The 14,545-nt window shown below is 36.6% G+C and overlaps 3 protein-coding genes across 3 annotated transcripts in view; 2 read left to right on the forward strand and 1 right to left on the reverse strand.

Annotated features, from left to right (window-relative positions):
* The window catches only part of LOC131001633 (uncharacterized), a 465,975-nt gene that overhangs the window by 187,611 nt on the left and 263,819 nt on the right, over positions 1-14,545 (reverse strand). The window lies entirely within an intron of this gene.
* Positions 1,196-10,429, forward strand: LOC131001581 (glutamate decarboxylase 1). Its single transcript, XM_057928063.1, has 5 exons — positions 1,196-1,659; positions 1,737-1,941; positions 8,867-9,536; positions 9,623-9,675; positions 9,747-10,429. Exons 1-5 carry the CDS (start codon positions 1,574-1,576, stop codon positions 10,215-10,217), a joined length of 1,485 nt encoding a protein of 494 aa, XP_057784046.1. The 5' UTR covers positions 1,196-1,573; the 3' UTR covers positions 10,218-10,429.
* LOC131001579 (glutamate decarboxylase-like) lies at positions 10,553-12,698 on the forward strand. Its single transcript, XM_057928062.1, has 5 exons — positions 10,553-10,771; positions 10,846-11,050; positions 11,132-11,801; positions 11,872-11,924; positions 12,006-12,698. The coding sequence occupies exons 1-5, from the start codon at positions 10,686-10,688 to the stop codon at positions 12,483-12,485; spliced, it is 1,494 nt and encodes a 497-aa protein (XP_057784045.1). The 5' UTR covers positions 10,553-10,685; the 3' UTR covers positions 12,486-12,698.

A 14,545-nucleotide genomic window follows, 5' to 3' on the forward strand; every position in this document is an offset into this window, starting at 1 on the left:
GCATGTCTGGATAGATTGAGCACTAGCAACCTGTCAACACAAGAACACGTAAGAGCCCTAGGTTGAGGACCGAGAGGGGATGTCGAGCGTAGAGCCTCCGACGCTCAAGTCAGTAACGGAATAACAAAATAGAATGACAAACATATTGAAATAAGAGAGAAATACATATTGGAATGAGTGGTTATTCCAAGGTGTCAGCGGCATCGGAGGGTGGAAACAGTGACGATAGTGATAATGGAAGGCGAGAGGCAAAGATAGGCCAAGTTGGCTATTTCTGACTTGGAAGAGCAATCAGCGTGGTGGCAGAGTAGAGAGAATTCAAGAAGTCGAGAGCAAGTAGGATTTTCCGTGTGTCCTTTTTAATGACCTTAGTCTGGATGTTTATATAGAGGACATCTAACCGCTAAGGTTTCTACAGTCTGGCCTCGTTAAAACCCTTATCTTCCAGGTCGTTGCGATTTTGACGGGATAATAAAAATTTATCCTATGACTGCGTCAGCTTGGTGGGAGACGTGTTTTAGGGTTTGATGACTGGGATACGTGTTTTAAGGTTTGACGGCTGGGTCTTGTAACTTCGTCAAAATAGGTTGACAACAACTCTTGGGCCGGATGTGATATATTCAGCTTGGTTATCACTTCAAGCTGATATATATAGCTTTCTGGGCTGGATGGGCTGGTCTGTTCGACTATTTGGACTTTTCAGGGTCGCGCCAGATTGGCGAGCTAACTTGTTGGACTAGTTTGATGGGTTTAGGCTGAATGTGAATTATTCAGTCTGACTGTTTAGACAAGTTGGACTTGAAGTGGGATAGTCAACCTGGGTCGGTCCATGTTGATCTTGCAATAAGTATAACTTGACTTATCGGGCCGGGCGAACAAGTTTTCTTAAGTAATTGGGCCAACCTCGTTATCGATCCAAATTGGTTCGAAGTTTGTCGGGCTGGACTGACCAGGTTATTTGGCTCATTGGTCCAACTTAGAATGTTAGTTAGGTTTGAGTCAAGTTGACGGATTTTGCCCATTATTACAGTTAGCCTCACTCTACAATTAGCAATATATATGAATTAATTCAATTTTGCCCATAATTTTATTAATTTAGCAATATATATAAATTAATGTGTTAATTTATAAATATAACCACTTTTGATAAAGTCATATTTTAAAATATACAATTTCAGAAAAATATGTAAAAGCTACCTCCTTTTGAATTATTCGACAAGATAATATATTATTGACCCTTTTCTATGATCAACAATGACGCTCAACAAAAAAATGAGTGGATTCAAGATATTTTTATGAAAGTGGGTACTTTTAACATGTTACTTATCAAAGTTGGGTAATTATAATTTTCACCTGAATTAATTTTAATTTTATTTTACCAATACACATACTATAATCAATTTATACGTACATACGGCTGAAATTAAAACATCACAGATGCAGAAGAGCTGCCCACTCGCTCTCCCCTATATTAACAGCTTCCACACACTAATCAGCCTCAATTCTTCTTATTTCTTCCTATTTTCCGAGCTCTCTTGTCTCATACGCTACCACCGCCGGCACCGCCGCTGCCATGGTTCTCTCAAAGACCGCCTCTGAATCCGACGTCTCAGTCCACTCGACTTTTGGTTCGCGTTATGTTCGCCACTCTCTCCCCAGGTACGATCTATCATCACCTGCTCTATTCCCCTACTTTTCTGTGCGAATCATCCAGATTTACGATTGTACGAAATTAGGTTTAAGATGTCGGAAGAATCGATCCCGAAGGAAGCGGCGTACCAGATCATCAACGACGAGCTGATGCTCGACGGAAATCCGAGGCTGAATCTGGCCTCCTTCGTCACCACGTGGATGGAGCCAGAGTGCGACAAGCTAGTTATGGCCTCCATTAACAAAAACTACGTCGACATGGATGAATACCCCGTCACCACCGAGTTACAGGCGAGTTTTTCTTCATTCTTCCCCAATTATATATCTGTTACTTAATTGCGTTTACAACGACTTAATTAATTGCCTTCATTTGTTTTAATCCGTTATGTACTGTTTCTGAGAGCGATAAGCGGGGGCACATGTGTACTTGTTTGCTTGTTTAAATATTGGATCTGATCTGCTGTTTCATTAAATTAAGTAGCAAAATGTTTTGGATCTAGATTGCTTTCAACTTGTTTTTCATCTACTTTTTTAAAAACCTTTTCTGAAATGTCCTTGACTTGTATTTCATATGAAATGATATTATGTGAGATGTTGCTAATAAGTCAAATTTACATAATGTCTATTTAGATTTTTATCAATAGTATATTATTTGTGTGTATAGTTTAAAAAGTATTATTGACTTCTAACTTAAGTCATCTCAATTATTGAACACGCCACTTGTTACTAGTTACTCCCTCCGTCCCATTATTTATGGGACAACACTGTTGGGCACGGAGATTAAGAAGAGTAGAATTAAGGGAATTAGATGTGTAGTGTTATTTTAATTAACAAGTCACACACACACAGTCACTCCTCTCTCGGCTTGTCTCTCTGTCGCCGGCCTGGCTCTCTGTCGCCGGACTGGTACACGGCGCCCCCGCCGGCGAGCGCCTCTGTCGTCAACCCCTCTCCGTCCTCTCCCTGTCACCTCTCTCTCCCTTCCCTCTTCCCTCTCTCCATCTCTCTCTCTCCGCCACTCGTTCGGAACAGGGCGTACGCCCTTTGTGCCGGAGACAGAGAACGGCCGCCGCCGCCTCCTTCATCCTCCAGCGCCGCCGGGCTCGCGGTGGAGAGTCGCCACCGCCGATGCCTCCGTCGTCGGCCAGCTCGATTCACCAGCATAACCCACAAACAATATGCAAAATCGACAAACAAAAATCCACAAATCCAAATCCACAAATAAAAATCAAAATCCACAAGTTCACAAGTATCGAAACCAAAATCGAAACAAATATCAAAACCAGATCTACCCACAAACATTGAAACCCAAGTATTGAAGATAAAAATTGAAAATCCAGAAACTAGAGTGGAGGCGGAAAGGGGCTACGCCGAGGGTGGAGGCGGACCGCGCCGCTGCTGCGTCTCCTGGCGGTGGGGCTGAAGATTTCGTCGACGACGGAGGAGGCGCGATGGAGTGATCAGAGAGGGAGGCAGGGGCTTGGGCGCGGCGGAGGTTGGCTGTCGTCACCGGGAATCGAGCGGAAAAAATTGGCGAGAGAGGGGAGAGCGAAGCCGGCGGTGGTGGTCGGCAGATCGACGGGCGGTGGTGGCGGTGGAGGCGGCAGATCGACGGGCGGTGGTGGCCGAGAATTTTAGAAGAGAAGGGAGGCGGCTGGTAGGTGGGGGAAGGAGAGAGAGAAGAAGAAGTAGGAAATGAGTTTTAGGTGGATAATTAGTGATTAGGTGGATAATTAGCGAATATATTAATGCTTAAATGCCCCCTGATTTTTTCCAAAAAAGGAAATGTGTCATGTAGGTTGGGACAGCCCAAAAAGGAATACGTGTCATGAATAATGGGACGGAGGGAGTACTAACTTACTACCTCCCAATAATGGCGCTATTTAGATTGCCACGATATTTCCTGAAGAGGTGACCAAATAAAGTACTCCCTCCGTCCCGCTAAAAGCGGCCACGTTTGTTTCGTCACGGAGATTAAGAAGGTGATTGTTATGTTTTAATTGAGTGTGACCCACCAAAATTAGTGAGTAACTTTTAGAAAGTGGCCTACAATTGTTGACCAAATTAGTGAGTAATTTTGGCATTTTTAGAAAGTGGCCTACAATTGTTGACCAAATTAATGAGTAATTGTTGACTTAATCAAAGTAAATTTTTGCCATTTTTAGAAAGTAGCCACTTTTAATGGGACACCCAAAAAGGAAATGTGGCCACTTTTAACGGGACGGAGGGAGTAAATGTATAGGGAGGCTTTATGCATATGTAGGATATCGAAAGTCCGTAGAAGTAATATGAGAGACCAAAGGCTAACGCTAACCCATTCACATCAATGCAGTAGACTAGTAGATAATGGTATTTTAATTTAACCAATAAATTCATATACAAATTTGGAAACAGACTATATGTATGTGTTGTATACAATTGATCAATATATCTTTGGAGTGTGGAGCAACAACGCATCAAGAACTGTAGACGAGCATATTTCAAGATGCTGAATAGCATTATTTGATTTGCCTTATTTAGATATTTGGATGTCATTTGATAAATGTGCAAAATTAGACTACAAGCAGACCGTTTTTTTTTTTTTCGGGGCCAGTAGGCAGTAACAATAAGCTTATGGGAAAGTAGTTTTTGGAAAAATAGAAAAGTCTAGTGACAGAGAGTATGGGACCAACCACTAATCGACGCGTGGATGTCGTCAATACGGCATAGTTGATCGTGTCGATATTGTGCTTATAAAATTATTGCCAATAATTCGCTTCAAAAAAAAATTATTGCCAATAATTCGTGTAGCCGTTCCATTTGGAATTTCATGGTGGACTTATAAGAGTATCATTAATTAGATCCTTGACATTTTATGTTATTTCATAGTATTTTCTTTTGATTGAATTAGATTTCAAACTTTATGTTTTTTTTTGTAATTTAGTAATTAATTTTTTCATGGGATTATGTTGTAATTAAATTAATTAATTCTAACTATAAGTGATGTGTGACTATTTGACAACGTAAGAATACCAAAATCAAAGATTGATGAGAGCCCAATCACTAGACATAAGGAAGCGTCATGCCACTTGTTTATATGTTGCTCCTAGTTTATGCATAAGACTATTTTACATTTTGTGAAAGCTAACAGAATTTTAGTATTAATATATTTCAAGTCGAAAAGAAAATAAAGCAATCATGTATTCTACCAACTGATTCTGTAAAGATATCTCTACTAATAATTTGTAGTAAAAAAATGTATGCATTTTTTTTTTGCCTAATTATACTAAAGAATGTCGAACCTGCTAGATGGTGGTCCAAACTCCGGCCCAACTACAGGACGAAGAAACCGAAATCTTTTTCCCTCTCGAATTGGATAGCGATATGGCCATTGTTTTTTGTTTTTGTTAAAGAAGATTAATAATAATTTTTCATTTCCTTCTATGCTAATTTGAATCTGATCTATTAAGTATCTTATCAATTGAGTTGTGTTTCGTTGGCAGAGTGAGAGGACATTTGACTAGGCTTGTTTTAAAAATCTTATGAATTACTATTCAAGACATATTTCTTTGACTCTATAAAATTTTTAGGTCTTGAGAAAATAAAAATTGTATGAATTGTTTAGATGATGGAACCAATAAGATGTTAGTAATTATAAAATTTGAGCAATTGTAACATAAGGATGGTCGCTTAGATGTAAGTCGTTATCCTTTTAAATTGTAATAAATTTGAAAGATATATAAATGACATTTGTGTATTATGATTATAGTATTTGAATGAAGGAAAAAGAACAGAAAATAAATATTGCCAGGTACAATTTAAGAATGGACTTCCTAGACTCCTAGTTTATGAAAATCAAGTACACGGTTTGATGCTTAAAATCTTCTTTTTCCCTTGCAAATTAGATCTCACATCATGGCTCAATCATCGATCCTATTTAATTTCGGTCATGTCCTCATTCTTTATAATATCCAAACTTCGCATAACAGATCAAACTAGTATATTTTTTTACAATATCTTAGATACATATATAATATATTTCCGTCATTGTCTAAAACATATAAATAAATATCGCATATGACATTCAATATGATTTACTGATGTGCATTTAAAAGATCAAACTATTATATTTTTACAATATCGTAGATACATATATAATATATTTACGTCATTGTCTAAAACATATAAGTAAATATATCACATATAACGTTCAATATATGATTTACTGACGTACGTGCATTTATCTATACCGATATTATCATCCAATATTTTGTATTCATTTTAAATTTATTGTTATATTATATACATATATATTTACAAATATGAAGAGGTTCAAATAAGAACCGTTAGTTAAAATAATAATAGTGATTTATTCTCAGTCTTTAGTTCATGAAGATCTGTGATGGAACTAGGAACGATTTTCAGTTTTTAGATCGTGAAAGTTTATGATGAATTCATCATTTTATTAAATGAATTTATTGTTTTGGGTGCGAATCTCATGTGGACTGAAATTTTAATTTTTGAATTCACACATTTTTATTTTCACAACAAATTTATATATATTCGACATGTAATTTATGAATTTGTAGTTTATATTTTAAAAGGGTTAGCTAAACACTTCCCATTAAAACATATCTATATACATTCGATCTTATTAGCATATTATATTTGCAGATCCATCAATAAGTTAATTGATATCGTTATGTCTCGTAGGTAATTCATCTCATTCAATCAGTTAATTTTAGATGTCATACATAAGAAATCACATGAGGCCAACTGTAAATGTTCAAGCACTGGCTTCGGTTGGTATTTGATTTTAGTTGTCCTATCCTATCTACCGACAGCCAATAGGAAGTACACGGCACGGCAGCTAGCACCACATAAAAGGTCAAGTCAGTCGCGTTTATAATAGGATTGCCTTTTTGTCTATTTGAAATTTCAAATATGAGCTAAGTTCTCAATAATCATAAATCATAAATAAAAGACAATGACATGAGAAAACTACATTTCGAGACAAAAATTAGATAAAAAAAATTAATTGAAATAAGCAACTTGGTGTTGGAGTCTCGACAATTATCATGAAATGTTGAAAGTTAAGCATATTGAATTTGCGGGTCCCCTGTAGGATAGGTGCAACATCTTTATCCTTTATAGGCCATGTTATGGGCAGCTATGTAGCCAGTGACAATTATAATTACGCACGCATGCACGTGTAAAGATTGATACTCCATTTATAACCCTTATGATTTAATTTTAAGCGGAATGACATTCAACATGCTACCATTTTAGATGTGTCATTATATTTTATTTTTATATTTATTATTTAATTATATTTCTATAAAAATTAAATTTATTATTTCATATGTTTCATTAGTAATGTCCTATTATTTTTTAACACAAAGATTAAAAAGTGTGTCATTAGTAGATAAAGTGCAATTAGTGGAGATTATTTTAGTTAAAATGGTTAAGTAATTAATGTATTTTAAAATAAATAATTACTAATTACACGCTTCTTAATCTTCGTGCTTAAAAGTAATGGAACATAATGGAACAGAGGAAGTATAAGTACTATGAATTATATTTAATTTTTATTTTAAAAAATTAAAATTTTTTAAAAATATAGTACTATATCGTAACTTTGAATTTATAAACCTATTATTAACTAATAAAAATGAAATTAAATGATAAAAAATAATTATATACCCTAATTAAATGGAATGAATCATAATTAATAATCATAAAATTAAACTAAAGCCTACAAGCTACAAAGTTAAAACATACAAAGTTAGAATTGGAAAAAAGAATATAAATAAAACTAAAAGTGAAATACAAGTATGGCATACTGAATCTCAATCCGACTTAAGCTCACTTATAATTTTTTCACAAAAATATAAAGAATAAGTAAAAAAAAAAAAAAAAAAAATCTTCTCCACAATAGAGTACGATCTAATTTGGTCAACCAAACCAAGTCTAAGAAAAAATCATCACGCGTCCACACTATGTAATCTTCTTGGCGTCTAAAATGTTTCACTAAGGTCGAACCCCAATTAGTCTTTTTTTTTTTTGCTGTATGTTTTTCCTTAATTATTATACTATCAAAACTTATAAAGCATACCTCATTTAATGCCGTCTTTATATATTAGGGGCTATTTTGATTCGTGGCATGAGAATATATTTGATTGAAATGTCTTTTATTATATGTCATATTAATATTATGTTTGATATAATGTATTAAAATATTTATAAAATATAGGATATGTTGTTTGGTGTGATTTATTTAGATCATATATAAAATTTTAATTTCTAAATTATTCTTATAATAATGCTACTTTAATCGATACTAGGGCAATTTAGTCAATGATAAATTAATATTTATTATAATTAAGATTGATATTACGTATACTGTCTCAAATATTGTCTATAAAATCACACAAATCTGTATAATTTCGTTGTGTTTTTAAATTTACTAGCAGAAAGAACGTACGTTGTACGTGTAATTAATGTTATTTTATTTGATAATCTATTATTTTAGAAAATCTATTAATTCATTACTTTTATTAGATAATAAATAAAACTCTAATGCAATTAGAAATCTACTCTTGGCATATTTATAATTTGATGTAAATACGTTTTAGTTTGAATTATTAAAATGTCTATGTTTTAGTTTGGATTATTATAAAGTATTAGATCCGATACATGTAAAATTAAATAGAATTCTAATGCAATAAGAAATCTACTATTATCAAGTTTGAATTATTAAAATGCCTATGTTTTAGTTTGGATTATTATAAAGTATTAGATTTATTTTATAAATATATGATAAGGGTAAAATAGGCAATTCACAAGTTGTGGCTTATGTTCCTTAGGCTCTTTTTATATTAGTATAGATAAAGGATTGTGTGTTTTGTACTACTTCTTACTAAACAAGATATTAATATATCAAAATTTATTATACACCTTAATATCCGTACCAAATGAACCCCAGTGTTGATTTAGAAGATTGATAATCTACCCCTAAAAAAGGTAAACTAATCTAAGAATTGCAGAGAATGAAAGGCTACCCATTTTTTGTACGAGGCAAACTAATTGAAAATCTACTAATCTATATTATAATTGGCTGAATAAGAAAACAAGGATAAAGAGATGAAATTTCAACTTAAACATGTATATGTAACTTGTAGTTACATCTAAATTCGTTGATGAAAATTTGAGAAGGTTGAATTTTGTGTGGAAGCAGAATCGGTGCGTGAACATGATCGCGCATCTATTCAACGCGCCACTAGGAGATGACGAGACGGCGGTAGGAGTGGGAACCGTGGGATCGTCGGAAGCCATCATGTTGGCCGGTCTGGCATTCAAGAGGAAATGGCAGAACAAGATGAAAGCGCTGGGGAAACCCCACGACAAGCCCAACATTGTCACCGGCGCCAATGTTCAAGTCTGTTGGGAGAAATTCGCCAGATATTTCGAAGTGGAGCTCAAGGAGGTCAAACTAAGGGAGGGATACTACGTGATGGACCCCGAAAAGGCCGTCGAGTTGGTCGACGAGAACACTATCTGTGTTGCTGCCATCTTGGGCTCTACCCTCAACGGTGAATTCGAGGACGTCAAGCGTCTCAACGACCTCTTGATTGAGAAGAACAAACAAACAGGGTGGGACACCCCCATTCATGTGGATGCTGCTAGTGGTGGGTTTATTGCTCCATTTTTGTACCCAGAATTGGAGTGGGATTTTAGATTGCCGCTGGTGAAGAGTATCAATGTGAGCGGCCACAAATACGGGTTGGTGTATGCGGGTATCGGGTGGGCCATTTGGAGGACCAAAGAGGACTTGCCTGATGAGCTCATCTTTCACATTAATTATCTCGGATCGGATCAACCCACTTTCACCCTCAACTTCTCCAAAGGTACCTCCTTACACGTTTATTATGTATATCGATTTGTTTAGTGTTTCATCACTACTCATCATCACCTTATTTCAATATTTGCCCAGGGTCCAGTCAAATCATTGCTCAATACTATCAGTTCATTCGTTTGGGTCATGAGGTAAATCAATTGCTCAACATTTATTAGAACAAATTAAATAAGATGATTTAGGCTGAAACCATAAAATGCAGGGGTACCGCAACATCATGGAAAACTGTCAAGAAAATGCGATGGTACTAAAAAATGGCCTCGAGAAAACAGAGCGCTTCACCATTGTGTCCAAGGACCACGGCGTCCCACTTGTGGCGTTCAGCCTCAAGGACCACAGCCGCCACAACGAGTTCGAGATCTCTGAAATGTTGCGCCGCTATGGGTGGATCGTCCCCGCCTACACAATGCCAGCAGATGCGCAACACATCACAGTGTTGCGTGTTGTTATCCGCGAGGACTTCTCGCGGACTCTAGCTGAGAGGCTCGTTATCGACATCGAGAAGGTTATGCACGAGCTCGACACGATTCCGTCTAGGGTCAGTGAAAAGCTCGCCACGGACGACAAACATGCTGTTGTGGTCAAGAAGACTGCCCTTGAAGTGCAGAAGGAGATCACCGATGCTTGGAGGAAAATGGTTGCTGACAGGAAAAAGACTAACGGGGTTTGCTAAGCTACTTTGTTAATTCTTGAATTTTTACCCCAAAAATTAGGTGAATTGCTACTTGTTTGGAGCATTATTAAGTTGAACCTTACGTGTGGTATATTTTAGCCAGCTTTATTTGTGTTTTAATATTTTATCTGTGGGGTTGTGATATTTCAGATATTTCAGTACTGTAAGAATGTATTATGAGAACTTAGTGTTTAATGTGTCATCTTGTAAAATCCAACTTTTAGCATTATTATTATATCATATATAAACTAAACAGTGACAACATATAATAAAAAATGAAAACGAAAAAGAAGAAATAACAAATGTTAGTGATTAAAATAGTATTGCCGACCGTTTCCAACTCCCCTCTCTAAATATATAGTTTCAACTGTTCGATCGCCTCTACAGACGGATCGATAAATTAGTGTATTTTTTTTATATTATTTGAAAGGATTGAATGTTGTTTTAATTTGATAGAGAAGGTAAGCCATGGTTCTGTCCAAGACTACTTCCTCGACGGACGTTTCAGTTCACTCCACTTTCGCTTCTCGATATGTCCGGACTTGTCTTCCCAGGTGTATATCTTAGTAGCTAGCTCCCTATGATTACTAATTGTACGTTAATCAATCTTATGTATGCTCAACTATAGGTTTAAGATGCCAGAAAACTCAATCCCAAAGGAAGCGGCGCACCAAATCATAAACGACGAGTTGATGTTGGACGGCAATCCTCGCCTGAATCTGGCTTCGTTCGTGACAACGTGGATGGAGCCCGAGTGCGACAAGCTCATCATGTCCGCCATCAACAAAAACTACGTCGATATGGATGAATACCCAGTCACCACCGAGCTACAGGCGAGTTTCCTAATTACTCCTACTACATTATGTTTTTAATTAATTTCATCCTATTTTGAATTGAACTTAATTTAAAAGCAGAACCGGTGCGTGAACATGATCGCGCATCTGTTCAACGCGCCGCTGGGGGAGGGAGAGGCGGCCGTGGGGGTGGGGACAGTGGGCTCATCAGAGGCTATAATGCTGGCCGGCTTGGCCTTCAAGAGGAAATGGCAGAACAAGATGAAAGAGCTCGGGAAACCCCACGACAAGCCCAACATCGTCACCGGCGCCAACGTTCAGGTGTGCTGGGAAAAATTCGGCCGCTATTTTGAGGTGGAGCTCAAGGAGGTTAAGCTCCGCGACGGATACTACGTCATGGACCCCGACGCGGCTGTAGAGATGGTGGACGAGAATACAATTTGCGTGGCCGCCATCTTGGGCTCCACACTTAACGGTGAATTCGAGGACGTCAAGCGTCTCAACGATCTCTTGATCCAAAACAACTCCAAAACAGGGTGGGACACACCAATTCATGTGGACGCAGCTAGTGGTGGCTTTATTGCTCCATTTGTGTACCCAAATTTGGAGTGGGATTTTAGGTTGGCGTTAGTGAAGAGTATTAATGTAAGCGGCCACAAATACGGGTTAGTGTATGCGGGTATCGGGTGGGTTATTTGGCGGAGCAAAGAGGACTTACCCGACGAACTCATCTTTCACATTAACTATCTCGGAGCCGATCAACCCACTTTCACTCTCAATTTTTCTAAAGGTAACTTTTATCCATCTTCAACGTATGCCATAATTTTAATGTTTATGTATTAATTTCATCTGGATCGTAGGTGCAAGTCAAGTAATTGCACAATACTACCAACTTATTCGATTAGGTTATGAGGTAACAAAACACATACGAGAAGATTTCTTACACTTTAATTAATATGGTATAAGTTATAGAAATTAAGAATGAATGGTGTAGGGATACCGTAACATAATGGAGAACTGCCAAGAAAACGCAAGAATACTAAAACAAGGGTTGGAAAAGACGCAGCGGTTCAACATCGTGTCGAAAGACGAGGGCGTCCCGCTGGTGGCCTTCAGCCTCAAGGACAACAGTAGCCACACGGAGTTCGACGTGTCAGACATGCTTCGGCGGTTTGGGTGGATCGTGCCCGCCTACACCATGCCCCCCGACGCACAGCACGTGACGGTGCTGCGCGTGGTCATCCGCGAGGACTTCTCCCGCACCCTCGCGGAGCGCCTCGTCAACGACATCCAGAAGGTTCTGCGCGACCTCGACTCCATCCCTGCCAGGGTCACGGAAAAGCTCACCAACGCGGACCAGGCGCCGTCCACGTCCACCGTCAAAAAGACGGTTGTCCAGGTGCAGAGGGAGATCACTAATGCTTGGAGGAAAATGGTTGCTGACAGGAAGAACACCGCCCACGTCATTTGCTAGCTTTTTTCTTTTTTAACCAAAATCTACCTCAATTTTTACGCATTATTATTAACGCGTCTATTCTTTAATCCTAAATATATATTGTTGGGGTTACTCTAGATCAACTAATTAACGAGTTAACGAAATTTTAAGGTACTAGCAGAGGAAACCTGTGTTGCACGTATTTACAAATGATGAATTGATTGATGTAATATTATGCTAAAAATTGTCTTTATAGACGATTTGTAACCATTATTGAGCATGGAAATAATCTCAACAGCAAAATAAATGAAAATAGAAAATAACACAAAGAATTTACGTGATTCGATCTTAAGATCTATGTCCAAGGAGATCACCAAAGAAATTTCACTATTAATGATCCGATTTTACAATTACAAGGTTGAGTCATGTCATAAGAATGAAAAAAAAAACCCTTCAATCTACATATGAGAATCCTTGTATAAGTTATAAAGTGAACTTAGGCCTGAAGCCCATTAATGGAGGCAGTTGGGCCCAAATCTGGTTATAATAATCTTTCTTTTGAGGCTGAACTAACAAGGGGTGGTGCGGAGGTGGATTGTCAAGATTGCGGCAAAGCTAAGATGCAAAAATGAGTTTCAAGGCTAAGACAAAGCTAAGCTCCAAAGCTGTCGAAACCGAGCTATCAGGGCTAGGCAGCCAAGTTATTTTTTTAAAAAAAAGCCTTGGGCACATCACGTGGATTGCCTATTTTACCCCTATTACATGTCTTATTTTAAAGTTATTTTACATATTATATATTTGTAAAATATATTAATTCATTAAATATTACACTAAATCTATGTGATATATATCTATAGTTATTGATGAGGCTTATAAATAAATATATATTTATCCAATAAATTATATTTAGTAGAAGTAATGAACTAATATATATATTTTTTAAAAAATATTATAAGAGATAATAGAATTAAATAGACCAAATTGTTAATTGAAAAATTAAATATAAGAAATATTATATTTATATTTTTTATTTTATCAAACAAAATAACATTAATTGTGTGTACAACGTACGCTTTTTCTGCTAGTAATATAAAAATAAAGGAAAAATCTAATCAAAATACGGATACTTTGTATTTATGATTTATAGCTTATTAAAATAAAAAAGAGTTAACGATAGAAGACAATGTCTGGGACATTAAAAAAAAAAAGACTTCATTAAATTTTCAAGGTTCTCATATATATGGAGCATCGAGATTCATAGTCAATATTAAGTTGGTTTGGATTAATAGATTACTATATAGAGTATCGATATTAAACATCCACTCCTTAAATCACGTGCCGAAAACAAACGCCTCACTTATGACGGGGACAAATTGAGTATTTTTTTATAACCACAGATTACCTATTTTAAATAAGCACTCTGTCCAGTGTCGGCTCTCGTTGAGTTCCGGTGGAAACAATACCTCAGTCTGTATTGAAAGCGTAAGCAGTTGCGAAATAGATGTTCAAAAGCTAAACACCAAATATTGTCAGTTTGTCACAATGTCTCGACATATTTATAATAATAATAATAATACAATTGGGTCTGTTTGATAGTGTCCTATAGATATGTAGATATTAATTACATCTGGATATTTAATCCAAATGTTGTGAGTTTAATTAACTAAATTGTTGTTTGATAGCTGATAAATAATTTCAATATAACATGTTTTTTATGTTTGATACTCTCCACTAAAATACATATATGATTTACAGATATTTGATAATATAATTTATATCTGTTGAAATTACTCCATTACCCTCCACTTAAACATGAAAAACTCGAAACAACCCTTTGCAGCAATATTGGGCGAAAATGAAATAGGAGCGTCGGAACAATGTTTTCACATATATGGAAAGAGAAAGCATTGAGAATTTGCAGACCCAAATCACAAGATGAAGAAAAAAAGCCCTATCAATCATGCCTCCAACTCAATTTCATCCGCTGTATTCAAAATTCCGCAAATTTCCGTCAAATCCCAAAATAATTTTGAAAGAGGAATTTTCGTCAACCATGCCTCTTTCAATGATTTGGAAAGATGAATTTCCGTCAAACCCTT

The sequence above is a fragment of the Salvia miltiorrhiza genome, chromosome 8, assembly GCF_028751815.1.
Source record: "Salvia miltiorrhiza cultivar Shanhuang (shh) chromosome 8, IMPLAD_Smil_shh, whole genome shotgun sequence".
In the NCBI taxonomy this organism is placed as follows: domain Eukaryota; kingdom Viridiplantae; phylum Streptophyta; class Magnoliopsida; order Lamiales; family Lamiaceae; genus Salvia; species Salvia miltiorrhiza.